Raw genomic sequence first — 27,515 nt, forward strand, 5'->3', positions numbered from 1 at the left:
GGTAACCTTAATCTTGCTGTGTGCTCTCAGCCAAAGGGCTGTTTTACAATATAAAAGAGAGAATGTATTTGAAAACAATGGGACAGATTATTAAATCCATGTAAGAGAAGTAGGCAGTCTTCAGCACTCAGTGTGCAAATGTCACCAGGAAACAGAATATTTCATCACTGGGGGAAAAAAAAAAGAGTTCCCATCATGGCTCAGCAGAAACGAATCTGACTAGGAGCCATGAGGTTGCGGGTTCGATCCCAGGTCTCGCCCAGTGGGTTAAGGATCCGGTGTTGCCATGGGCTGTGGTGTAGGTTGTAGACACTGGTCAGATCTGATGTGGCTGTGGCTGTGGCGTAGGCCAGCAGCTACAGCTCTGATTAAACCCCTAGCCAGGGAACCTCTGTATGCCCCAAGTGTGGCCCTAAAAAGCAAAAAAAAAAAAAAAAAGAATATTTCATCACTGGCTACACTGGAATTTCTATTGGCATAAGTGCTGTAAAATGAAACTAAATGTCTTTCGCAAAACAAAACAAAGACAGAAAAGGACGATCTGAAAGTTATGCATAAGGAAAGTTAGAAAGTAATGATTTATCAGACACAATTTGTAGGTGAAATAGTGTCCACAGGTTTTTCTTCAAAGTTTTTTAAAATCCTCCTGCAGACTACTAGAACAATATACTTTTATAGTATAATGCAGAAATTCATTTTGTCTTTTATAGTTCTCGTCTCCTTTGCCACTTAAAATGATCTCCTTATCAATCAGCCTTAAAGTAATACACTAAAAATGTTTTGGAAATAAATTGAACATGAAAAGTAAGAAAAATTGTGACTGTTCAGTCATTCAAAAACCGTAATTTTCTAGTAAGCATTTGTCATTCATGCCCATTTATATAGCATATTACATCTTTATTTATTTATTTATGTTTGTCTTTTCTAGGGCACCTGTGGCATATGGAGGTTCCCAGGCTGGGGGTCCAATTGGAGCTGTAGCCGCCGGCCTACACCACAGCCACAGCAACGTAGGATCTGAGCCACCTCTTTGACCCACACCACAGCTCACGGCAACACTGGATCCTTAACCCACTGAGTGAGGCCAGGGATCAAACCCGAAGCCTCATCGTTTCCAGTCGGATTCATTAATCACTGGGCCACGACGGGAACTCCCCTAAATCTTTATATTTGTTTTATTTCAATTATGCTTTAATGATGCCCATGTCAGCAACATTATTCCATGTAAGGCACATATTTCATGTCCCTTTCCCTTATTTCCTCATTGGAGTGCTGACTTTGTCTTTTTTTTTTTTTAGGGCCGTAGTGTGGCATGTGGAAGTTCCCAAGCTAGGGGTTGAATCAGAGCTATAGCCGCTGGCCTCTGCCACAGCCACCACAATGCCAGATCTAAGCTGTGTCTGCAACCTACACCATAGCTCACTACAATGCCAGATCCTTTACCCACTGAACAAGACCAAGGGTTGAACCTGCATCCTCATGGGATCCTAGTCAGGTTGGTTAACCACTGAGCCATGAAGGGAACTCCCTGGCTTTGTCTTTAATGATCATAGTTTATATTTTTCCAGGTAATTGAGAAATGACTGACATACGCCATTGTGCAAGTGTAGGGAGTACGACGTGAGGATTTGGTACGTCTAAACTGTGAAGTGGTCCCCATGGTGGGGATAGTTAACACCACCCCTCACACAGCCCTTTTCTTGATGGGGACCTGGAGACCTGCTCACAGCAGCTTCTATGAGTCCAGTGCTGGTGGAGTCTCCAGGTGGCTGGCACAGACCAGGATTTGTTCACCTGGGACCTGGGGGCTTGTACCAACACTTCCTGGTTCAATTCCACGCCCCAGCTGCTCCAGCCCTTGATGACCAGCAATCTGTCAATGGTCATTTTGCCCGAACTGACCAGTTCAGTTATCAAACACTTCAGTTTCCAGTTTTAGCTCTGTCCCCCCAGTTAAACAATTATTTGAGAAACTTCATTGATTAATTAATTGCTGTGGGCCATAAAACATTTTTCAAGTGATTATGACACACCTGTAGTATATGTCCATCTATGTTAAGATAATCTGACCTTTTGGAATTTTTCCCCTTCTTTGTACTCACCCCATTCTGTGGTCCTTACACCCAACACGAGACTCACTGATGACACGGGTCTCTGATCTGGTCTGAGAGCTTCTTTCTCCAGCTCCCTAGCACTCATGCATTTTTATCTATCATTCATCATTCATGTTTTATGTTTTCCAATTTGCAACCTGCTCTTAAAATTGGGGATTTGGCCATGTCAAGTACATTGTTGTTTTACAATGTCGTGCTGGACATTGCAGTTGTTCTGTGACTTCATTTCTTATATTTCTAATGTTATGTCCCTTGTCTGCAAAGGGTACATCAAAACTGTACACAATTTTCTAGGCAATAAGTCTTCTTTTGGAAAATGTTTTGGAGTTCCCGTCATGGCTCAGTGGTAATGAACCCGGCTAGTATCCATGAGGACATGGTTTCGATACCTGGCCTCATTCAGTGGGTTAAAGATCTGAAGTTGCTGTGAGCTGTGGTTGCAGATGAGGCTCGGATCTGGCATTACAGTGGCTGTGATATAGGCTGGCAGCTACAGCTCCAATTCAACCCCTAGCCTGGGAACATCCATATGCCATGGGTGTGGCCCTAACAAAAAAATAAAAAAATGTTCTCATTTACTAGTGATGTCACTTAAGTGATTTCTTTAAAAACTTCATAAATGAGATTTTTGGCCAAATGATCTGGCTTTCTACATAATCATTTGATAAAACATTTAACAAATACAGAACATATGTAAATTAAGCAGATTCTTGAAATCATTATGTTGACCATATTTATTGTTTCTGTTCAGAAAACTGAAGAGAGACAGATAAATCACACAATGGGAATTGGCCTGGAAGAGAGGGTCTGGGACGGGAGATCATCCTTGTTGATGGGGCACAGTTTCCCATCAGGTGTGTGAGCTGGTGAGGGTCCGGCTGGACAGCCACTCAGGTGAGAAGCAAAGGCAGAGCTCAGGAGTTATGACATTACCAAGGGACATCTAGTGTTTCTTAAGCAAGAGCGTGAAATACCCTGATGTGAGTTCCACTCCACAGCTAGGTAAAGAAGAAACAAAAAGGGGTGATGGAGGTTGTGGGGTGCCAGATTCAGAACCCCCCCTCAGGTATAATGCACACCTGAGCTGAAGCCAACAGCATGTTCTCAATGAACACACATTGTTTTTAACTGAAAGCAATTTAACTTACTAATTTTTGAGGTGTATTTTGAATTAACCCAGCCATGGTAGTTTAACTTTTTGAAAGAGTAAGAGACTGTTGTGTCAGCTGTGTCTCAGCGTGTGTACCTTTCAAAGAAAAGCCCTTTTTAATATACACATTCCCAATTTTTTCACATCTTAGAGCAAATTGGGAAATTTTGAACAAGTGGACACTTTCCAGTGTGACATAAAAAGTACTGTGTATAGGGTAAAATTATTTTTGCCTTGAAAAGTAACACATTTAGGTATAGTATGACTTGTCTCAGGCAAAAATGCCTGTCATTTCAATTTGAATTCTCACCACAAGGTAATCAAAACATAATCTTTGCTTCTAGTCATTTGTGAATTAAGGTTTTGACAGAGGAATAAAATATAACTCCATTTTAAAAAGACAGAATAAACTCCCGCATAAACTCACAGTGCAGAAGATCATGAGTGGTTTGTAGATTTAAAATTGGTTCCAGAATCTACCCCCTGAGTAAATAATGAATAGATTTCTTTAACTGACAGAAAAATTTCAAAATCATTATCTGGTTCTGAATACAGACTGGAAAACTCATGTATAGGTTGCTCATGAAGGTGACAGCATTATCTTCATCACCTCATGTGACTAGGTACCTTGATCAGTGCCTGTCTCACTTGTCCATAGTAACCCAGGGGCCTATAAGCCCATATCCTGCTTATTCAACACCCTCGTTTTAGCTCTTTTTCTTGTCTGGCTTTGAGTCTCCTCACATGGACAACTTGACAGCTTCTAACTTCAGACTCTGACTCTCACTATGTGAGTGGGCAGCTGGTCTGGCGGGGGGCCTGCCAACATGAGGGTTTCATTGAGTAATTCAGCTTTGTGTCAGTGTGTTGCGATGATTCAATCCCTACTGAACCTAGGATTTTGGAGGCTTGAGGAAACCCTACGAAGTTGGGGCCTCCCTTTTGGGGCTCATCCCCGGCTATACTGGCCCAGGTGCAGATGCCCTGAATCCCAGCCCACTGAGTCCTGTCTGACCAGCAGTGTCCTAGGTGGACCTCGGAGGCTTGAACATAGCCAGCACTGAGGGCTGGGGTCAGCAGGGATCGGCCCATCCCTTCTCATGAGCGGGTCCCTCAGCTCAGCCCTGTCCTCCCCTCCTCACAGTGCTCTCCACAGCCCCCATCTTAACCTCTGCTGCCTCTTCTTCCACTTCCTGGGTCACAGCAGCCAGCTCTTCTCAGACCAGAAGGTCCTTCAGAAGACCAGACTCCTCATGTGCCCTCCCTCAACACCCAGCATGGTGCTTCATGAGGGAAGAGATGTCCTGGGGACCCCCCAGTTGGTGAACACACCCGGGTGCTAGACTGAGGACAGCCTGTTGTTGTCCCCTTGACAGCGTGTAATAACCCGTCTAAGTGAGACTGTCATATACAGGACAGCACATGAAGGTACAGGACAGGACAGTCACACTTTGGCGCATTGGCCTTGACAGGAATGTTTTCATTGCTGGTGGCAGCTTAGTCCTATGACTGAGTGTGGGTGACTAGGGTTCAACCCAGATGCTTCACCAGCATAAACAGGGCTCCTCAGGACCAGCCCCTGCGTGAGCATCTTGTCTCACCGTCTTTCTCTCAAGGGTCCCACGCTCCAGCCCCAAGGTCTTCTTGGTAGGTCCATCCGATTCCATCTGTGTGGTGAATCTCACTCCCATCCCCACAGCCATCCCAGACTCCACCTCCATCCTGAGGCATCTATCAGGGTTGACCATGAGCTTTAAGCTCCAGCGCCACTTTGGCACGTCCTTCCCGCCACCTCCCTTGGAATCACCCAGCCTCTTCCTGGTGCCCAAGCTGTGAATCCCGCTGAGACCCCAGCAGCAGCAGAAAACACTCATTCCTGATTCTGCCAGGTCTCCAAGAGGAACTAGACTGCCTTTGTTTTGTTGACAGTGAGCCTGAATGTGAGTGATTATGTAGATGTGGAGGCTGAATGGTTGGCGTGAATGACGGGAGAACATCTGGGTTTCCAAGAAGCAGTTTGGGAAGAGATGTGACGAGTGACAGAAACAGAGAGTGAACTGAGTGCCCTCATCTCCCAAACTCCAACCTTAGCTCTTACTCCAGCTCTTCCGTGGAGTCTTTCCAGACTTGATCAAGTATTACCTGTGGCTTCCTTTTCTTCTCTAATATAGTCTTGCACTTTTTGCACTGGCCCTTTCCTCTAGATTTTAAATTTCTGGAGGGCAGGTATAGTTCTTGCTTTTGAAAGCATTTAGGGCAGGACCTAAGATAGAATGTAGGCTCCAAGAATGTTTGTAAAATACTATGTATAAAAACACATGGAGCCAGAGACATCTGCATCCATGCAGCAGTTTAAAAACTTCATTATTCATACAGGCAGCCTGTGCTCTGGGCGTTTCCACCAGCATTTCCTGGATAATCACCTCCGCAGTCTTGTGAGACTGATGATGTTAAGCTTATTTCACAGATGAGGAGACGTGGAGGCTGAGTGAGTTGTTTAAAGCCATGCAGGTAGTGTGTCGTGAAGCTGACGCTCAAGTCCAAATTTAACTTCATGGCTGGTGCCCATTCCATTACAGCTGAAATTAATGTAAAATAAAATAGCATGTACTAGTAGGGCCTTTTTTCATCTTTGTAAGAAAAAAAAATATCTCTATTTTCAAAGGATCTTGTGGGTAAAATCAAAACTTTAAAAGTATATGCTCTTACTCTTAAGCCAATTCTAAGAGAAAAATAAAGATGTGTGTGTGTTGAGTGAAAGAGAGAGAAAGATGGAGAGGGAGAGAGAGAGAGAAGAGGGAAAGGAAGGATTAAGACAGCCAAAAAGAAATTCCCATTGCCATTGGCTGGAGCACAAAAATGCATTTAGGAACAGAATGTCTGGTGTTTAACTTTAGCAGAACTGCAGTGTAACCCCACCTGTTATCATAAACCCCCATTTTTGCTCTTCCATGTCTTTCTTGGTGACAGCAATGGACAAAAACAATACTAGGCATAGCTGACACACTGGCCCAGCACCTGGCAGGGCAGTTGGCACGTCCAGCCCAGCCCTAGGTCCAGTCCACTCAGACCATGTCCTTGAGCAGGCAGTGGCTGACTTGCCCAGTGTATATATGTGGATCAGCCCCTCTGGGTGTCTGAAGTGGGGGCTGGGCACACAGAGGGGTGTCCCCAGAGTTCTGAAGCCCAGTGGGGGACTAGTGCTGGCTAGACTGCAGGGCCAGGCACAATGCTGGTGGGAATGGCTTTTTGTTAAAGTAGGGCGGGGTTGTCCCAGGCAGGGGTATCAGCCTCTGGGAAGGAATAGTGTGCATGCACCAGCTGGTGTTTCCCGACAAAGGAAGCCAAATGGAGACAGCTTGAAGTGTGTAAGACAACCATCTAGTGTTCTGCCCTGTGTTCCTCTAGCCTCAGACAAGAATCTTTAGGGAGAACACATCACTGGATAAGAATTTTTGTGAACTTAATTTGAGCCTTAGAGGACAGTATGACTGCAGCTTACACCTGGGTTATGCTTACGAAGGAAATGTGTATACAGCATAGAATCAGTTTATGGTTGATGACGACCCCAGCTACTGATATTAAGCTAGGCTTTGTTATATTCTCAAGTTGATGCAAAAGTATTTATGAATAGAACCAATTACTAAATGAGTTGCCGTGAAGTCTTTACCATTTAGTAGACAGACATCAAGGAGGTTAAGAAAGGGGTGGAGGAAACCTGGATTCACCTTCACAGCCTCTTAGGATGAATGATGATCCAGGGCTGTCTTCGTGAACATGGCTTTATGTCTTGAAGAAACAATCATGAAGGAAGATGTAACTGGAGATAACTTTATCTTAGTAACAGGTACTGTAAACTCTGTCTTTATAATATGGAGTCGAAGATACTAAACCTCATAGAGAAAAATTGATGGCATCATGTGACTGCTTGCTCTGGAAGGTGCACGATACTCAATGGCTAGTCCCCAAACCTGCAGGTGTAGCTCACCTGGCAAAGTGGGCTTTGCAGATGTGATTGAGTGAAGGGTTTTAAGGTGGAGAGATTGTCCTGGACTATCTGTATCTGAGAGGTATAAATATAGGAGATCCCATATCCTAATAAGAGGGAGGTAGAGGGAAATCTGACCACAGAAGAGGAAGCTGATGTGATACTGAAAGCAGGATACTGGGATGCTGGCTGTGAAGATGAAGGAAGGGCATATGGTCCAAGGAATGTGGTCCAGGGAATGTGTGGTCTAAGGAAGGCAACTTCTAGAGGCTGGAAAAGAAGAGGAAACCATGCTTCCGCGCAGCCCCCAGGCAGATCCAGCCCTGCTGACAGCTTCACTCCTGCCTAGTGAGACTGGTTCCAGATCCCTGACCTCTGAATTGTAAGAGAATAAATTTTGTATTGTTTTAAGACTCTAACTTTGTGGTCATTTGTTGTGGTAGGTAGCAACAGAAAATTAATGGAGTTGCCTCAAAATTCTTGCCTCCAATCCTAAATTCTCAAGTCACAAACTTGCTCAGTCTCCATCAGGCCCCACCCCCTTCATCAAAAGACAAACTTAACCCCCCCAACCCTTCATCAAAAGACACACTTAACCCTCCCAACCTCATAAATACTATGCCTTTCCCTCTTCACCCTGAGATGTGATCAAACTGTCAAGATCGAGTTTCCTCTTAGATTTGCTTTGTCATCAGAGTGGGCGGCATTTTTGGGAAACTAGTGTTTGATAAGATATAAGGAGCAAATGTGAAGTAACATTCTGTCTGGATAAAGAAAAGGCAATGCTTTAGGACTGTTTTAGTTGTATAAGTAAGTAGAGAATGTCATTAAAATTACCAGAAAGAATAGGTTTAATAGTGGAAAAGATTATAAAAGAATTTCATGTGACCGATGCCAACTAATAAGGATTGTAAGGAGGTTATTACTACTTCGTAATTCTGTCCAGGGACTTTCACAATAAATGGAAAAAGGACATGGTGATGAGATTATGAATCATGGAAGAAATAATAACATATAGAGACATAATTTAGTTCATTATATTTGATGTCTATACATCTGGGAGAGAGCAGAGAAGTGGAAGAAAAATAATAATAAAGAAAAAGTAGAAAACATTCTGAATCACATCCATAAGTGAAAAGGGACCATCTCGTACTGGGGAATATTAATGAAGAAATCAAGATCCACACTTAGGAGGTAATGTTAATGCATATTGCTCACAAGGGAAAGAATCAAACTGGGATCAGAATTCTCTTCCGAAAAATTAAATGTTAGAAGGCATTTGATCAGACTTTCCAGAATTCAGAGGAAACAATCTCCAATCCAGCAGTTTTAAAGCCAGCAGACTGTAAAGGAGAGGACAAAAGGAAAAATACACCTGCATATTCCTTCCAAATGTAATAGGCATGATTCCAGGCCAGTGAAGCGGAGTCAGTGCAAGGAGGTCAAGTGAGAACAGAAGTCATTCCGTATTCTCACTCCCTCAATCCAGAAGTAGGAGCACTCGCTGAATTTCCAGTGTGTACCAAGAAGCAGAGTAATTTATGTCACCCCTTACTTAACTCCCAGAAATTAGATAAAGAATCAAAGATACACCCAAGCCAGGTTGTATGATTGCCATAGGTGAAGCGAGGTTTAGAGATGTGAATTTCTGTCCATGGTCATACAGGTGGCGAGTGATGGTGCCAGTCACACCCAGCTCGCTCTGCCTGCAGCGCCCGTGTTAACTGCCAGACACGGTCCCTTCCATGTGTGGAAGAGGTGCACGTGGGAACTTTTTCATTAAATAATTAACTCACACTCAGTATAATCGAATTGGCCAATAAGAACGACTCTGACAAGACAGCTAAAATATCATTTATGATCTCATTGTCTGCAAATTGTTCACTATTTCATGCCTATGACAAGAAGCATCTGCCAGGTCCTCTAACTGTGCTTTTCTTGTATTTACATATAGTCATGTTTTTTCAAATGGAACCATATATTATTAATTTGGTAATCTGTCTTTTCATAGTATGCCACTTTGCAGGGGATCTTTTAAAGTCTCTTTTGCTCCTTCCTTCCTTCCAGACCCATTGCATGTGGAAGTTCCTGGGCCAGGGATCTAATCCAAGTTGTAGCTGCAACAATGCTGGATCCTTTAACCAATTGCTCCAGGCTGGGAAATGAACCCATGCCTTCACAGGGACCAGAGCCACTGCAGGAGGATTTTGTGCCCACTGTGCCACAAGGGAAACTCCTCTTTTGCTCTTTTCTTGTCTTTGAAGATAAAATATCAGGCAGCAGATCTAAAAATACTACTCAAGCTTACTTATGAATATTCTAATTAATATTAAGGTGTCCTAATACCCTTTTAATATTCATCCACAATATATTATTTAAAGAGACTTGAAGAGTTCCCTGGTGACTCAGCAGGTTAAGGATTCGATGTCATCAGTGCTGAGGTTCAATCCCTGGTCTGGGACCTTCTGCATGCTCTGGGCACAGCCAAAAAAATGAATAAATAAAAAAATTAAAGAGACCCGAAATCACATTTAAATTTGATAAATATATCCATGCCCAAATACAATAATGTGTATTTGGCAAACCATGGTGTTCTGAGTTGGAGGCAGTATGCTTTACTCTCTGTGTTGCTCCTTTGCAGTTTAAATAGGTCCTTTACTTTCTTTGTTTAATTTGAAGTTATCAACAAGTTTGTAACAGGCAAAGTATGTGTTCTTATTTCTTAATTACATATAAAATGTTGACTCAATATTTATGTAACACCACTGGCTTAATAATTGGCAGACTAGAATAATAGTGTTCTGACTTTAAACACAGTGTTTTCCATCCATCCTACCTCTCAATCCTCTCCTTTTTTACTCTTTGTTATTATTCTTATATTTCAAAAATTAATGCTATTTTCATATTTGTTTATGTCTCTCATAAAATAGTTTAAAATTGGAGTTCCCATCATGGCTTAGTGGTTAGCGAACCTGACCAGTATTCATGAGAATGTGGGATCAATCCCTGGCCTCGCTCAGTGGGTTAAGGATCCTGCATTGCCATGAGCTGTGGTGTAGGTCGCAGATGCGGCTCAGATCTGGTGTTGCTGTGGCTGTGGCATAGGCAGGCAGCTACATCTCTGATTCGACCTTTAGCCTGGAACTTCCATATGCTGCAGGTGAGGCCCTAAAAAGACAAAAAATAAAATGAAATCATTTAAAATCTTAACGCACATAACATAATCTAGAGGAAATAAAACATACAACAACTTCAAATTTTAAAGGTTAAATAGGAAGCTAATTCATTATAGGATCTATGGCTCAAACTCAAGGAACACATACACTCCTGAATTTTGCTCTTAAGGTGGAGATTAAGTTAACATTTCAGGTGTGAAGAATTGTATTTCAGGATTTATTAGAACAATTTCTATAACATGATGTTGCAGCTCTTGGATGCTAATTTCAGTGACTCTCCTCTGATTTGATATTTTTAGAGATTAGCACTCTCAAAGCACAGTGCTCTCTTTCACAAATAGAAACAGCCTCCTAGTAATTAAAAATTCTGTAGCTTTCAATAACAGAAATCAATGATAATGTTATCTGCATGTTCTGGAGACGTTAAGGGAAAAAGAATGGTTTCTTTGGCCTATCATGTTACTTTTATAACACTGAAAGCCTACTGTGGAAAACAAAACAAAAACATGATATACTCTTCCCAACAGATTTTACCTTTATAATAATGCTAGTTTCTGGCTGGTTTTACATTTTTTACCTTGTCTGAGGTAATATTTACTAAAGCAAGAGAATATGATTTTTTTTAAAAAAGCTAATTTTCAGCCAAATAAAACCTTAGCTGGATAATCCATAAAGAAGTTACTTAGCTACAAAAGAAAGACATTTCTATTTCTATATTAAAGGAAATTTAACCCAAACAAAAGTTTTAGAATTTTGGAATCAATTTTGTTAGATATATGACTAATATACTTTTATAGAGTTGGAGTGATGGACACTTTGTTTAGGACAATTTTTGCTCTGAACTGTTTTAAATAAATGTCTTGCAAGGCATTTCTGTTCCATTCATTGAGTGAAGATGTATAAATCTAAAACAAAACAAAACAAATAACAAAAAAAAAATTATATTGAAGACAAAGTATGGAATCACAATACAGTAGAAGGCATTCCTTACTAGAAGTTTTCTAGGTAGGAATTAGTTGTACCTCTGAGCATAATTTGCCCTGGGGATGAAGGAGACAGAAGGACTGCATTATAGCTTGATTGGTTTTATGTCATCTGGTTCACAGCTTTCTACTTCCTTAATGAAATACATTGATGGTATCATAGTAAGGGATCCAAGATCAGAGGAATAGGCTAGTTAACTGTACTAACAGGCAAAATGCTTTTAAACTATTTGAAGTATTTTAAAGGTTGTTTTTTTGTTTGTTTGTTTGTTTTTACCTCACCTGCATATGGAAATTCCTGGGCTGGGGATCGAATCTGAGCTGCAGGTGCAGGCCTACACCATAGCTGCAGCAATGCTGGATCCTTAACCCATTGCATCACAGCAGGAACTCCCTAAAGGTAATTTTTAATTCGTCAAGCATACTTGGGTTTATAAGGACATAGGATTTAAATTTTGTTGGGTGTTTACTTGTAAAATTTGATCTGTGTTCTGATAAGTAGCAATCCGTAAGTGATCTCACTGTGAAGTATAGGTCTCAGAAGTTATCACATTCTAGGAAGGAAAAGATAATTTAGAAAATATTGATGGTTATCTAATTATGTGGCAGGGGTCCCCCTTTTTGTAATCTTCAAAGTGGTCTGTCAGTTATTTGTCAGACCACACCAGGACACCAGGATAGGTTTAGGAAATGATAGTCACCAGCTCAGAGGGAGGATCCGATCCTATTTGATTTTTTAAAATAATACTCAATTGGTTATTTTTACACTTTGAAGTTTTGGTAATGAACCTAAACTTTTTGTACTGTGTCCTCAAGTACAGTGCCATTTTCCGCTCTAAGTTATATTTGGAATGTTTTTCTATCATTTTTCGTCTTTAAAAAAAATGTGGTACTTACAGAAATGGGCAGAGTAAGAGTTAAAGTGGTACTACTATGAAGATAATTTACAAAACTTGAGAACACATGTGAAGAGACCAAACTCCATCAACATTCGTGTGGTGTCTTATGTGAAAGGGAAACTCTCTGCCAAATAAATATGGTGTGTTGGACAGGAATCAGTTATGGGCTGCCCTGCACAAGACATATATTGATCTTCTTTCTGGAAAGTGAGGATTGGTATGGATATTCCTTTGATAGACAAGGAGGAGGGAAAAGTAGTAAACTGTCAAGATGTTGATATAACCCTGGAACAGGGCTTTCACTTTGATGCCTTTATAATTCAGTTCTCACCGAGGCTCTAACCTGTCCAAACTGGCTGCCACCTGTATCCATACTGCAAGGTGATGGAGGGACCACTGAGGTGGGGTGTGCAAAGAAAGTTCTAGAAAACAGGTTTGTAACTCTTAGCCACTCACCAACCTAGACAACGTGAAAAAGCTCTATTTGGGATTATGGATGGGATTTTTTGGGTTGAGGTGACAGTGTTCTGAGACCTCCCTATGCTGCCATGGAAGCTGAGGTGAAGGGTCAAAGGTTAGGATGTCTTCAACAAGGGGACCAGCTATAGGACTTGAGTTTGTGGAGTTCAGGGACACAGTGACTTTCATGGGAAAAAAAGGCTGAAGCCACGACTGCACGGCTACCCAGCTGCTTTGTGTAAGGGGGAGCGCCTAAACTCCGTGGATTTATTCCATGCCAGGGTTTACAGGGGTGGACATGTACGTGTTTGGACTACAAAGTAGGAAGACTTTGTCACAAGTCATTGTGGAGAATCTGGCTCCAAATCTTCCTTCAGGGGTAGTGATGGGACTCTGAGAACAGATAAGGAAGTAACCTTCAGGAGAAGGTTCCTGGCAAGGAGGGGTCCTAAAACTTCATCGTGGTCCCCAAACATATCCTCTATGGCCACAGAGCATCGGTGACTAAAATGCCTGTTGTGCAAGACCAGAGGCACACGATGGGGTTAATACCCCAATAAGAAGATCAGAGCTGAGGCTCACTGTGCAGGGAGGACACAGTGGGCAGGAGCCCTGTGAGCCAGGAGGGTGTCCTCACCAGTCACAGAATCCACAGGCACCTTGGTTTTGGGCTTCCAGCCTTAGCACTCGAGAAATAAGTGCTGGTTAAATAAATGCTACCCTGGAGTTACCGTCGTGGTTCAGAGAAAACAAATCTGACTAGGAACCATGGAGATGCGGGTTTGATCCCTGGCCTCACTCAGTGGGTTGAGGATCTGGCATTGCCATGAGCTGTGGTATAGGTCGCAGATGGGGCTCAGATCCTGTGTTGCTGTGGCTGTGGCGTAGGCTGGCAGCTGCAGCTCTATTTGACCCCTAACCTGGGAACTTCCATATGCCGCAGGTACAGCACTAGAAAGCAACCACAAAAAATAAAATAAATTAATTAAATTAAATAAATTCTACCCGATCTGTGAAATTTTCTCACGGCAACCAGAGCTAAGGCAGCTCCTGATGGAAAGGAGCCTTGTAGCTTTTAGATGAGCTGTGTGAGGATGAAATAAAGGCATTGTATTGTTTTCTGTCTGATAAATGATCCAAGTTTAATAACCTGAAAATGTACATTTAGTGTTTTTTAAAAGTGACTGTTAAAGTATAAATAACAATTTATTCATTTTATACAATCAGAAAAGTTTAAATTTACAATGTGCTAGATAGACAGTCACTTAAAAAACCTCTAAGGACTTAACTTGCATCTCACTTTTCACTGAAAGTCTTTCTTTTGCTCTGTTCCTTTGCCTCCCTTTGTAGATTTTCTCCCTCATTTATAGGTACTTTATAGACTTTATTAACTTTCTCAGTCTGTATTTCTTTCATTCCCAAAGAACTATCTAACAATGAAAACTGCTACTAATTAATAGCCATTTTGACTACAAATTATAAATCTTTGTCTTTTTTATGTTAAACTTAAAATAAAACTATTCCATCTTTGATCCGTAATCAAGTAAATCCACACTTCCTCTCTCTGATTGACTTACACTATCACCAGTGGGGTTTGTGTAACAGGGGTCTGATAGGGTGATGATTTTATGGTACATTTTGTTGTTTTGAGGACCCTTTGGGGAAAAGTTATGAGGTTCTCCAGCTAACGTGGATGGCTAAGAATTCAGAGGAACTCCATGAAAGTGTCAGTGCTCTGAGCCTCTGATGGAAACCCTTTTACCTCTCTTTCTAAACTTCTTTGTTCTCCATGGTTTACCCTGTTCCTGACTAGGAGGGGTGGGAAGAGAAACATCCATCAAGTTGGTGAAAAGCTGGGACACGTGTCACATGGCACGTGACCAGGAAACATCTGGTGGTTGTTTTCTCTGGACATTGTGGGAAATAAAGTGCAGCCAGTAAACCACCCCCCAGGTTGGTGGATATTTCTTTCTCACTGGAGCAGGCCTAGTGGGGTCTCAATTCATCTTTGTTCCTTGCTTGATGATGGGGCAACTCACTTAAACACACCTGATGCAAACTTTCTAGAGTTACATAGACACTATGTCTACTTGAGTTCTTATGAAGAATGATGAGATACTATGTCAATCAATAATAGCTATTATGAATCCCATTCTTCCTCTTCCTCATTACCACCATTAACTTCAACCTGTAGCCCCACTGAGGTCTTAATTGTTCTGAGAGTTCCATGGGACACTACCATTTGCAAGAATCAGTTTTATATCAAATGAAAAATGCTAACTTCACTAAGTTGTGAAATGAAAAACTTTTAGTCTTTTAGGTATCCAGGTATATTTATAATGTTTTATATTTCTCATATATCTTAGAAATTCATAAGAAAATATTATTGACCTAAAATTCTTTATCATATGCAACATTACCAAGTCGATCACTGAGCATAACAGTGTTCAAGATGGTATAGATTTTTTCTGATCAAAACCAGGCAGGAAAAGCAAGATCATCTATATTCATCATGCAAGTTTGGTGTTTAGGATACTCAATTTCCTTCAGTGCCTAAAGGGATAATTATAGCATTAAATGCATATGTTAGGAAAAAAGAAAGTTCTCAAACATTCAAGCTTTCACCATAAGAAATTAGAAAAAAAATAGAAAATTATGCTCAAAGCAAGCAGAAGATAGGAGATGATAAAGGCAAGAGTAGAAATCAGTAAAATGAAAAAAAAAAAAAACAAAGAAATAAATGAAATCAGAAGCTTGCTTTTTGAACAGTAAAATTGGTAAACCTCCAGCCAAACAGATAAAGAAAAAGAAGATACAGGCTATAAACATGAAAATAGCTAAGGTCATCACTACTCAAAAACGCTGAGAACAATTCTGTTCACATAAATATGACAATTTAAATTCCTTGGGAGACAAAAACTATCAAGACTTACTAAAGAAACACAACTAACTTAAAGAGCCTGATATTTATGGAGGAAATTGAGTGTATAGTAATTACATCAACAAGAAGAACTTCAGGTATATAGTTTCACTGGAGATTTTTACCAACTATTCAAGGAATAAATAATAACCAGTTTTACAAAATATCTTATAAAAATTGAAAAGAACATTGTCTAGCTCATTTTATGGAGCCAGAATTGTACTACTACCAAAAAAATAATAATAATTGCAAGGAAAGAGAATTACAAAGCAGTGATCCTTGTTAATACAGATGCAAAAAAGTCCAACCTAATATAAGTATGTCCAGTATAGCAATATAGAAAAGGAATAAGGTAGCATGAGCAAGTGAGGTTTATTCTAAGAATGCAAGGCTGATTTGACATTCAAAATCCAATCAATTTATTTCGTCATACTGGAAACACAAAGAAACTAGAACAGCCAAAACAGATTTGAAAAAGAAAAACAAAATTAGACGAATAATGCTAACCGATTTTAAGAATTATTATGAAGTCAGAGTAATAATGAGCTTGTGGTGTTGGCTAACATTCCAGAAACTAAGATCAATGGGACAGAATAGAGATGCTAGTAGTAGAGCCACATAAATACAGGCTAATAATTTCTGGCAAAGTTTTTAAGGCCGTTCAATGGAGAAAGAATAGTTTTCCCAAAAAATGGTGTTATAAAAAGTGAACATTCATATGAAAAATAAAGGTGACCTACACCTCACACTTCGTACAAAAATCACACGCAACTTGATCATGTCCTAAATAGAAATGTTAGTCTGTGAAATATCTAGAAGATCTGCCTGACATTCGATACGTCAAAAATTTTTAGACAGGGTGACAAAAATGCAATCTATAAAGAAGAAGAAGATAAATTGAACTTTGTCAAAACTAAAAATATCTGCTCTCTAAAAAATGCTGTCAACAATGAAAAGACAGGTCACAGAATAGGAGAAAATATTTGTAAATCACTTTTTTCATGAAGGCCTTTTTTGTTCCAAAAAATATAAGGGACAATAAAAATAAACCAAAAAACACTATTTTTTTTAATTAGGTAAGCATTATGAATGGATGCATTTGCAATGAAAGTGTAGTAAATAAGCATATGAAAAACTATCAATATTTCCATGAAAAATGCAAAGTAAAACTACAGTGAGCTATTACTGGTTGGAATGCAAAATTGAGGGCCACTTTGGAAAAACAGTTGAGCAGTGTCTCAAAAAGTTAAAAATAGTCTTGCCATATAACCTGGCAATCCCACACCTAGTTATTTATCTAAAAGCAGTGGAAACTTATCTTTACTTAAAAGCTTTAACCTGAGTGTTCACAGAAACTTTATTTGTAATTGCTAAAAGTTGGAAACAAGCTAGTAATCTTCCAAACTAAATGGATAAACAGACTATGGTACATCCATTCAAGACTGCTTGTATTCAGAAATAAAAAGGCAAAATGGTTGATTCATGCAACAACTTGGATAAATGTTAAATGCATTCCATGAAGTGAAAGAATTCATACCCATGGTGTTTTACAGTCTGTGATTCCATGTACATAATAGTGTAGAAAAGAACTATAAGAAGAAAAAATAGATCAGTGTTTGCCAGGGTTTGGGGACTAGGGTCTTGGTGGACTGTAAATAGGGAGGGTGGAGGCTTTTGGGTAACGAGAGTCTCTATAAGGAGACTGTGATTGCAAACTCATACAACTCTATACCACCAAGGGCGTGTTTTACCACGTTTGAATTTAAACTTCACAAAATCAGCTATAATGTAGGTAGGGGACTCCGATAGGAAGCACAGATTTTAGCTGACCGATCTGTCTAAATTGTACATGAATCTCGTAACCACAGTAAAGGGGACTGGGACTGGGAGAAGGGACTGGACTGTTTGACAGGAAACTGTAAAGCTAAGGATGAGAAGAAGCCAAACAATGTCCTCTTCTTAGCAGAGCAGGTTCTCACAGGGCTGTGGCTTAGCCCACTTTAAACTACATGTATGCTAAACACGTGAGTGTGTATATTTTAGATATAAATAGTCATGGTTTGTACTGTGTGAGACAGAAGTAAATGATGGAAAAGGCTGAAGTGTGGGGGCTGGAATAGATTGCAGGTATCAATATGACAATAGGTGACAGCTAAAGGCAGAGAGCCATCCCACAGGCACTATTATAGGAACCAGGTGTGTAGAAGGGCGGCACCTGCCACGTCTGTTTGGAACAACCCCTCTTTGTGTCCCACTGTCTCTGCACAGCCCAGCAAACTTTTGACTACCAAACACTCGCTTTTCCATGCCTGTGGGAATTTGCTTCCTCTCCTTTGAGGTCCCAAACCACTACCCCCCGACATCCTCTTTTGTCCTTAGTTGAAGATGATGAGCATTTCAGCCATTTGGGGAGCGAGTGACCTGGTTTTCCTGGGTCTCCCCCCTATATACATGGTATTAAAGTTTTGCATGATTTTCTCCTGTTCATCTGTCTCACAACAATCTAACTCTTTGATCAGCCAGAAGAACCTGGTAGGGTAGAAGAGAATTCCCTCCTGACAGGGCCTTTATTTAATACTTATTTCCCTCTGCTAAATAAAGTAACATTTTCTAAAACTATTCCCATCTCTGAAGTGTTCAGATTACTCCAAATCAGTATTATACATAAGAAAACGACTGGGTCCACTAAGTCAGGAAATGCGAAGTCACTGAATGTCTGGAAGGAAGACTTGGCCAATCCACATACACAGTCTGGAATAATCCCCCTGTGCACAGTGTAAGGAGCAATCCCACTATGTGTAATATCTGGAGCAGTCCCACTACATGCAGTGTCTGGAATAATAGGAAATAAGGACCACAAGGGGCCGAGCTCTCCAAGAGCTTCTATTGGCTGGTAATTTGCAATAGATTCACTTGTGACCTTGGCTGCATCAAAAATTCCCATTTCAAAACCAGTAATTCATGTGTCACTGAGGGTTCACACTTGTGACCCTTTTTTGCTTTGAAAGGACTACTGCACTCACTCTGAATATTTGCTTTTTTATATACGAGCTACATGCTTGATTAAACACACAGCAGTTGGCACAACAGGTGATGAAAGGTACACAGACGATATGTGGCCAAGGTACTAATGCCTCTGTCTTTCTGCAACTTGTCTGCCTTTTCATTTACCCTTTAAAACAATGCCATTTGAGACTGGCAGGTAAATGAAAGCTTAGAAGAATGTGTACATACATTTAGTACCGCTAGAGAATTGAGCAATACTCAAGAAGATGACTGTTGTGATGACAAAAACATGAGTCACTCAACTATAAAATATAATATGAATCATATATTTTCTAAACCACTACTAATAGACATTTTTTAAAGCAATGCGTCTTCTGGGGTTAAAGTGTTTTTTTTTTTTAAATAACTTGAAATATTTCTGCAATGCTTTTAGTTTTCACTTTAAAAAAAATAGCACAGGTGTTGCAATTGAGCGAGAGGATGGGAAAATACATTGATATCCTGTTGCCTTATTACAAAGTGCTACAAAATAAAGTGGAAAAGAAATCCAAAGTAGCCATGATTTCCACTTGATCCATATTAGGACCGTATGTAACACATTGTCTTATTATAGGTAGCCTAAAGTACATTTGTGTTTTGTTCATGATACATGTATTTTCCTGGTTCCTTCTAGCATAATTACCAGGATGTCTGAAGGATATGTGTAAATGTGTAATTGAGAAGGAATATATTCACAACGTGCTGTGATAAGATGCGATGCTGGCCAAGAGGATGAGTCTTAAAAAGCAGTCTTTTCTCCTCCTTGAATGAGAAAGTCATGTCCACAGCTCTAAGCAGCTTTGTGAATTCTTGGAGACAATTTGAAAGAGGCTGAGGTAGGGATATTGATGGAATGAACTCTGAAATACTTAAAGTTCCAGTAATCAGTTCTTTCTGGTGAATCAGGTTGAGTACTTCTGATAAAAAGGAATTGCTGCCGATAGCGGGAATCTGTGGTAGATAAATGGCTGGGTGTGGGTCTGGAGGCAAAGCCCTTTAACATGTCTCTCTATCTGCTTTGTCCCTTTCCCCTGATCCCACAAGCTCATGACTCACTAAAATAACTCAGGCTCACTGCTGATTTCTTGAGTCTTTAATCCTGTGATTTGACAAAAGAAATATAGTTTTTGAAAGTGATTTGTGATAAACTGATGAGTTTCTTCTTGTACTGTTTGTTAAGTGGGTTGATTAATTACAAAAAATAAAATTAAAATCTCGTTAACCATACGTTTTCTGTTAACCTGGGTTTTACAACTCTCAGTGCTGTTTAAATTTGCTGTGGGTTCTGGCTTTACCCTTGCTTATTTAAATGAGCACAGCGTATTAACATTAGTAGAAGTATAGTGTCAAAACACCTTTCCAGGGTAATTTTATAATCATCCAAAAACCTCTAGATTTAAAAGAAGTCAACATATCCAGACAGGCCTGTCAGAAAGCTGTCCTGTCATCCCCAGGCTGTGATCTGTATCCTGTAAGCACTTTGGAAAATGGAAACCATCCAACAACTTTAAGCTTTGTATTATTGTTCTTGCTGTCATGTGTAAATACATGAACTTACCAACCAGGACCAAAAGCTTGCTTGCAAACTATTCTTTGCTGTTTTAACCTCCTGCTCTGAAACTAAGTCCAGAATGATGGTGTTCCCTACATCAGTTTCAGTGGGATGCACGACTTTGACAATGGTAACCACTGCTGTGCCCCCGTTACCCAGAAGTTAGAGCAAAGACAGAAGTGGGGGACCAGTAAGAGGCTATTGCATGAAGTTGGACAATGATGATGAGGGCTGGGCATCAAGTGAGTATGTGGTGAATGTCCGGCCCAAAGTTATATAAATGGGTCATCATTTGTCAGGTGTGACAAAGGGAAGATGAGGGGTAACTCTGATACTTCAATTTTTTCCTTTTTTTCCCTCTGACCTAAAAAGAGGACAGAGTCTTCACTGCCTGAGTAGACACTTGCTTATATGAATCTGGGGTTCAGGCATAGGCGCTGGGTTGAGATGTACATTCAGAGAAGACTCTGTGTACACATTGTAATTAAAACCATCATCTTGGATGCAAGGACCAAAGGCGTGGCATTAAAAAGAGGAAAGTTGCCAAACTTTAGCCCTGGGGCATTGTTCCTGGCCCAGGATACCACTTGGAACCACATTCCTGCATGGAGGAAGATAAGATGAGGTGCAAGGATGAGCCTGGTGTGGGGTGGGTTTGGGTGAAAGACAAGCTAGGATAGATCCAGAGGGATTTTCAGATGGGGATTGGACATAATGAGTTCAATACACTTGGGAGGACTTTTGCAGTAAAAATTGAGATTTGACAATAACTGGTGAAGGAAGTGGGATTGTGACATTTCTTAGCATGGTAGAAGCTTTTTACAGATAAAGCTATGCTGAGATTAAGCGATGATATTTCCAACCATGAAACTTTGGATGTTGCTCAAATTTATTCGTAAATGTGATGAATAATTATACACACATATAGGAGTGTGTGTGTATTTGTGTAAGAGCAGCTTTAGTAATGGGTACAAACTTCACCTCCTCTCCAGCAACAGGGCACCCAGCTGGGGAAAGCTGGGGACTCTGTGTTACTTGGGGTCAAACTTTGGCACTGTTGTGTCATGAAACTGGTACAGCTGGCTCACCTTTTCAGGTGGTCTTTATGCTCCAGGTCTTTTCCGTGCATTCCCTGCCTCTTAATTCTCAAGAGATTGTTATAGCACAGGTGCTGTTTACAGGTAGGAAAATAAAGGTGCAGAAGGATTAAGTCATTGTTCTCAGTCATGGATCCTCTGGGGCAAACCTGGCCCCTGTTGGTTCAGCTATTATTCTACAGGCAGGCTTGCCTGCTCTACACCAAAAGCAATCTATCGCTGTTAAAAGGAGTTTTAAAAAATTAACAACATGCTTACATATCACTGCAAGGAAAGAGTTACTGCATTTAATTTTCTAGTCCAATCTGTATTAGTTCAATAGAGGCTCCAGTAAAAGTGGAGGCCATACCAGCATGATTGATAACTTTGTGTGAAGTTCAGACAATGCAGTCTTGTGATAGTGAAACACAATCTAAAGTATGAACAACCTTTATTAATATTTGTTCAGTAAGTCATATTGTAGATAAACAGTCAAAATCAGATTTCTGGGTTAGGATTTTTCTCTCAGGAATCCTTTTCAGTAGGAAAGGCCTGTTTTCAGAATGATCTTGCCTCGCCACAGCTTCTGCTACCAAGGGCAGCCAGGCCAGCCTGCAGCCACTCCAGACTGAAAGCCAGCATCTCCTTCATTACCTGCAATCCACTGCCTTGCAGCTGGCACTTACTTCTGGCAGTTGGGCTGAAAGGCAGAAAGTCTCGTCGCCCACGCTAGACATGCCTCCATCACTGTGGTTGGGCTTTGCTGCTGTTCTGGGGGCATGTTTGTGAGTAAGGGCAGCTTTGTGGGGATGCTGCTGCTCATTCTCCACTAATGCAGACGTTTAACCTCTTTGCTAATGAGGTAGCACAACCCTACTTTGCCATGTTTAAACCTCTCTGTTGGGGTAGAAATGGACTTAGGATCCCATATCACCAACTCCTTGGCTTTTCACTCCTGGAACAAGCATTAACTTCTCTAAGCCTCAGTTCCTTCATGTGGAAAATGGGGATGATTGTATTTTCCTTGAAGGTTATGGAGACTAAAAATAATACATGTAAAACCACTGTGCAGAACGTCTGCAGCCTCCAAGAATAGCACAACCCTTGCATGTTAAATGGCAGTCTTATAAAAAGATTTGCTCGGACTATTAAATTAGGCAAGGCATGCAAAACCTCTGGATATTTAGTAGAGACTCAGGAAATTTTAATAGTAATAATTTCCCTCTATGTAATGCAAAAATGTCAATTCAAGTATGGAATATGCATTGAATATATTATATTCTTGTAATATTCCTATGATTAACTTTTCTCTGCTAGTCAGTAGGTATGAGAGAAATGGGAAAGTTAAAAGGAAAAGGACTAAATTTTCCTAAAGGCAAAAAGGAAGGATATAACCAAGTAAAGGAAGCTGTAGTGAATAAAATACTGCTGTACAACAAAGGGAGGAATCAGTTGATAACAAAATGGGACAAAAACAGCCAACAGTTTCACTAGAAGAATCAGGGCAATGTATTCAAATGAGGTGGCATATTTTAGTGGATAAGAGCTGGAGTTGTAATGACAGAGATAACCTGATTTGGATCTTGGCTTGAGCAAGTTTTTTAAATACTCTACAAGTGAAATTCCCTCCATTCTAAGAGGCATATAATAACATCTTCCTGAAAGGGGATTTCTATCTGGCTAATTAATAAATCAACATAATTCTAAGCTTGCCAAAATCAGATTTAATTAAATCTCACTCTCAACAGACAATTTTACAGTTAAGCACATAAGTAAATTGTTGATGTGCATCAAAGGTGAATTTACCTTCTTAATGTAACTATCCCACTTAAATCACCCTAATCACTGAGGGTCATTTAGTGCCATATTTCTAGGAAGTAGTTTTAACTGTTTGTATATGCTTATTTCTTATAGAAATGTAACTACCTCTCTCTGATTCTTGCCTCTTGCTTGATTTATATTTAACTTTTCTATATTTTGTAACCGACAGTAATGAATTACTTTAGTGGCTTTCAAAAATCGTCATGCATTGATACCCAGTGGGTGAATTCAGACGTCATATATACTGAATCAGAACTGCTGAGCAGAGGTCCCGAGAGTCTATTTTTAACAAGCAATCCAGTCAATAATTATCCACACTATGAGATGAGAACTTCTGCTCTCTTGCCAGTGGAAGAATTTATCTTTTGCTTAAGGACACCAAACCCCAAATGGAGAATAAACAGATGAACTTGACCTCAAATACTGGTCTCTTGAATATCAAGTTCTTACCAATTGGGCCATATGATTTAACAATATAAATAATTGCTCTAAAATATAATAACATTAATAAAACCATTTCATCATCAAAATTTGCTGATAATACAGAAAAATTAATGTTTATTTCTGAAAAAGATGATCAAAATACTTTAAATGATTGTTTAGTTTGCTCAAATCCAACTCTTTAATCTCTGATATTCGCTATCTGCTCCAGAGGCATAGTAAACCATTACATTTCTTTAAAAGCTTATCATTGGTAACTTTTAATAATCTCTCAAATATAATTTAAATATTCTATAAATGTTTATTTTGATAAATTGACCTATAAATGTTAATATAAAACCATACATACCACACAGAACGTAGTATCAGTTACTTTCAAATAATTAATTGTACTTGAGTGAAGAGAAAGGGAGAAAATTCCTCTTCATTCAAGTACAGTTTTTTGAAGCAATTAATACTATAATGGGAGAAAGCAACAACTTTTTACAAATTAAATTGTTTACTGTACTGGCCTAAAATCACCTAACAACTTTTATTTCTATAGTGAAAATAGAACTGCCTCACAGTTAATAAGACAATAAAGTTCCAGTTGCAAATGAGATTCTGAGATCTTAAGATACAATTAAGATTCTTGAGCCAACAGTGATGGAAAGTTACCACATTTTAGGTTGTCACTCAGTATTTGAAAAGCAATATAAAGTAAATAAAATTTTCTAGAAATAAATACTTTTTAAATGAGTAAATAACATTGTTACTGTGGCAGAGTTTAACCAAATAGTTATGTTGTGGTTTTCTGCATAACAACTTTGCCTTAAAAATAAAAGACTTCCTGAAAGCATTTTTATAATACGGATTTTAAAAATTCATCAACACATAACATGTGTATAATTCCCAAGGCCAGGTGAAATGGATATCTTTTAAAATAGTATATGTTTAGGAGTTCCCGTCGTGGCGCAGTGGTTAACGAATCTAAGAACCATGAGGTTGCGGGTTTGGTCCCTGGCCTTGCTCAGTGGGTTAAGGATCTGGCGTTGCTGTGAGCTCTGGTGTGGGTCGCAGACGCGACTCGGATCCCGCGTTGCTGTGGCTGTGGTGTAGGCCAGCGGCTACCGCTCCAATTCGACCCCTAGCCTGGGAACCTCCATATACTGCGGGAGTGGCCCTAGAAAAAGGCAAAAAATAAAATAAATAAAATAAAATAATATAATATATATTTATATAGCTCAGCCTCTGTAGGCTCTTCCAAAGTTCATGGACCATTGGAACCACTGGATCAAAGAGATGCAGACAAGGGAAAAAACTAACATAACTAAACTGAGTTTTATATTTGCCTAAATTCAACAGGTAATTATTCAAAAATAAACTGTATTTTCTGAAGATATTATAGACTTAAAATAAAACTTAATCAAGTCTATTTGTAGTTTCTTATAAAGAGAAATAAACATGGAGGCAAACAAATCTTGTTATAACTTCAGGTAGAATTCTGAGTCAGCTTACTTATAAAATTGCCTCTATAGAATAACACATTGTTTTAAAATTAGCATGCATTTGACATTTAGTAGTATTAACTTTAGTAGTTACATTGAACACCTACTAATTAAAACCTCAATTATAAATAAAACTTCAGATTAAGGAAAACACCAATGTTTCCTGTTGAAAATGTCAAGTGCTGCAAGTGAAATTTTATACGCAAGATTCAAATCTTCAAAGACTGGAAAGTTTTACTGAAATAGCCATTATACTTACATAGTCTCCACAAAACATTTTGATGATAGTGATTAACTTCAGGGCAGAGCAGGTTTTTAGTATGTGATCAGTTGAATAGACTTCTTTTGCTGTGTAGCTAGAAAGAATTGAAGTTGACTGTTCAATCAAATTGAAGGCTGTCTACTGTTCACCTCAGTTGCTCAGGTAAGAAAACCAGGGTTGGTTCTGGACCCAGCAAGTCTCAAGGTCCAGTATTTATCCTGAGCTATCAGTCCTAGTGAGTAGGCAGAATTACTGCACAAAACAAACAAAGCCAGTAGCCTAATCCCTGCGCCCATGTTGATTTAGGAAACATAAATTAGCGAACCAATGAAAGAAGGGTAATCTTTTGAGAAAGCTGGTGACTTATGGAAAGTAAGTTGATTAACCACGAAGTTAATGATTTATTTTCTGCTAATGGACCTTTTAACACCAGACTCATGTATTCAAGCCCCTAGCTTCATACTACCAGTTGCTAGGTTTTATGTGCATCTTTACCATTCTCTAAATATTTTAAACTATTACATGTATCTCATCTTACATTAAAAAATAGTATATTTAGGACAGAATTGATTACCCAGCAGGAAAATATTCTTTGGAGAAATATATTCACCAGCATTTTCACACTTTCATATATATTTTATTTTAATATTTAACTTTATTACATTTTAAGGAAACAAATTTTAAAAATACCTTCAGTGTCCAATATATGGTTAGGAAATATCTGTGCTCACAAATTTCATACATTATTCCAAAATCACAAAACCAACGTGTATTATATCATTTTACTGCCGCCTGCCCTTTAGTGAACAATACAGTGTTCATTCAGTCTATAAAATGCTTAAAAGATTTTGAAGACAAATTAGGGATAAATCTTGGTTGAAAGAATAGAAAATAATAAATATTAACTAATCAGCATCTGTTACCTGTGACTATTTCTCCGCCCCAATAAACCTGACATTAGAATGGGAATAAAAGTCATTAAGCAGGGTGTTTTCATATATGTTATAAGCAGAAAATGTCTGATTTCTGCAGAGTTCAATTTATAAGAGTCTGATTAACCTAATAATATACTTGGTACCATGAAAGCTATAAAGAAGCATGCCTGCTTTTGAGGAAGTTATAAATTACACAATGTACATGTAAGTGTCTGACTTTGAGTCCTGTGTTTTCTCTGTAGATTTAGAGAGCATATAGTAATTACTAAGTAATAGTTATATGTATAGGATTCAAAATTTAAAAACAAAGGAAAATGAGTTTGTCAATTAAAATTCTTTATTTCCTTTTTTGTGATTTTTTTATTTTCCAGTGTTGTGTGTAATTACAGACTAAATGTGACAAAATGAATTAAAAATTGTTCAAAAAATTGAAACATATTTTCCTTAAGTATCAGATAAATGAGAGAAAAGAAATTTGATAAATATTCCCTAATTTCCCACCAGATATTATTACAGATTGCTTATTTTTATTCATTAAATATTTTATTAATAAATAATAATAAATAAATATATATGTATTTTTGTCTTTTTGCTATTTCTTGGGCCGCTCCCGTGGCATATGGAGGTTCCCGGGCTAGGGGTCGAATTGGAGCGGTAGCCACCGGCCTACACCACAGCCACAGCAATGCGGGATCCGAGCCATGTCTGTGACCTACACCACAGCTCACGGCAACGCCAGATCGTTAACCCACTGAGCAAGGGCAGGGACCGAACCTGCAACCTCATGGTTCCTAGTTGGATTCGTTAACCACTGCACCACGACAGGAACTCCAAGTAATATTAAATATTTTATTATTTAGCTTTTTTAAAAGTTCTGAGTTTGAAACAGATGTCTGGAATTTGCTAAAGGTTACTTTCTTTCATGAATATTTGTTGTTTTCTGTACATTTGTTTCATTTTATCTGAAATAACTCATTTTCTATTTCCATGGAAATCATATTGTATTTGTTATTTCATTTTACAATTATTTAGTATATATATATATACACTTAATTCTGTGACCTTGCTAAGCTGACTTGTCAGTTTTGCAGCTCTTCTGTAAATTTCTAAGGGTATTTTTCAAATACATTCAGTTGAAAAAGTAGGCTCACCCTTCCTTTCCAGTCTGTATGTTTTTAAACAAGTTTGTTTTTCTTATCTTATTGGC

General features: G+C 39.2%; 2 protein-coding genes across 5 annotated transcripts in view; one reads left to right on the plus strand and one right to left on the minus strand.

Moving 5' to 3' along the window:
- ANXA10 (annexin A10) overlaps positions 1–25,558 on the minus strand; it is a 66,197-nt gene extending 40,639 nt beyond the window's left edge. For all 4 annotated transcript variants that reach the window (XM_003359068.4, XM_084994718.1, XM_084994719.1 and 1 more), the window contains exon 1: positions 25,371–25,558. In XM_003359068.4, coding sequence (XP_003359116.2) covers positions 25,371–25,388 — 18 coding nt within the window. In that variant the 5' untranslated portion in view covers positions 25,389–25,558. The remainder of the gene's footprint in view (positions 1–25,370) is intronic.
- LOC110256686 (uncharacterized) overlaps positions 1–27,515 on the plus strand; it is a 237,477-nt gene that overhangs the window by 22,304 nt on the left and 187,658 nt on the right. The window lies entirely within an intron of this gene.

The sequence above is a fragment of the Sus scrofa genome, chromosome 14 (assembly GCF_054392235.1).
Source record: "Sus scrofa isolate SSC_HxYL_T2T_F1_AM1 chromosome 14, Sscrofa_HxYL_maternal_Yorkshire_Landrace_v2.0, whole genome shotgun sequence".
Lineage (NCBI taxonomy): Eukaryota > Metazoa > Chordata > Mammalia > Artiodactyla > Suidae > Sus > Sus scrofa.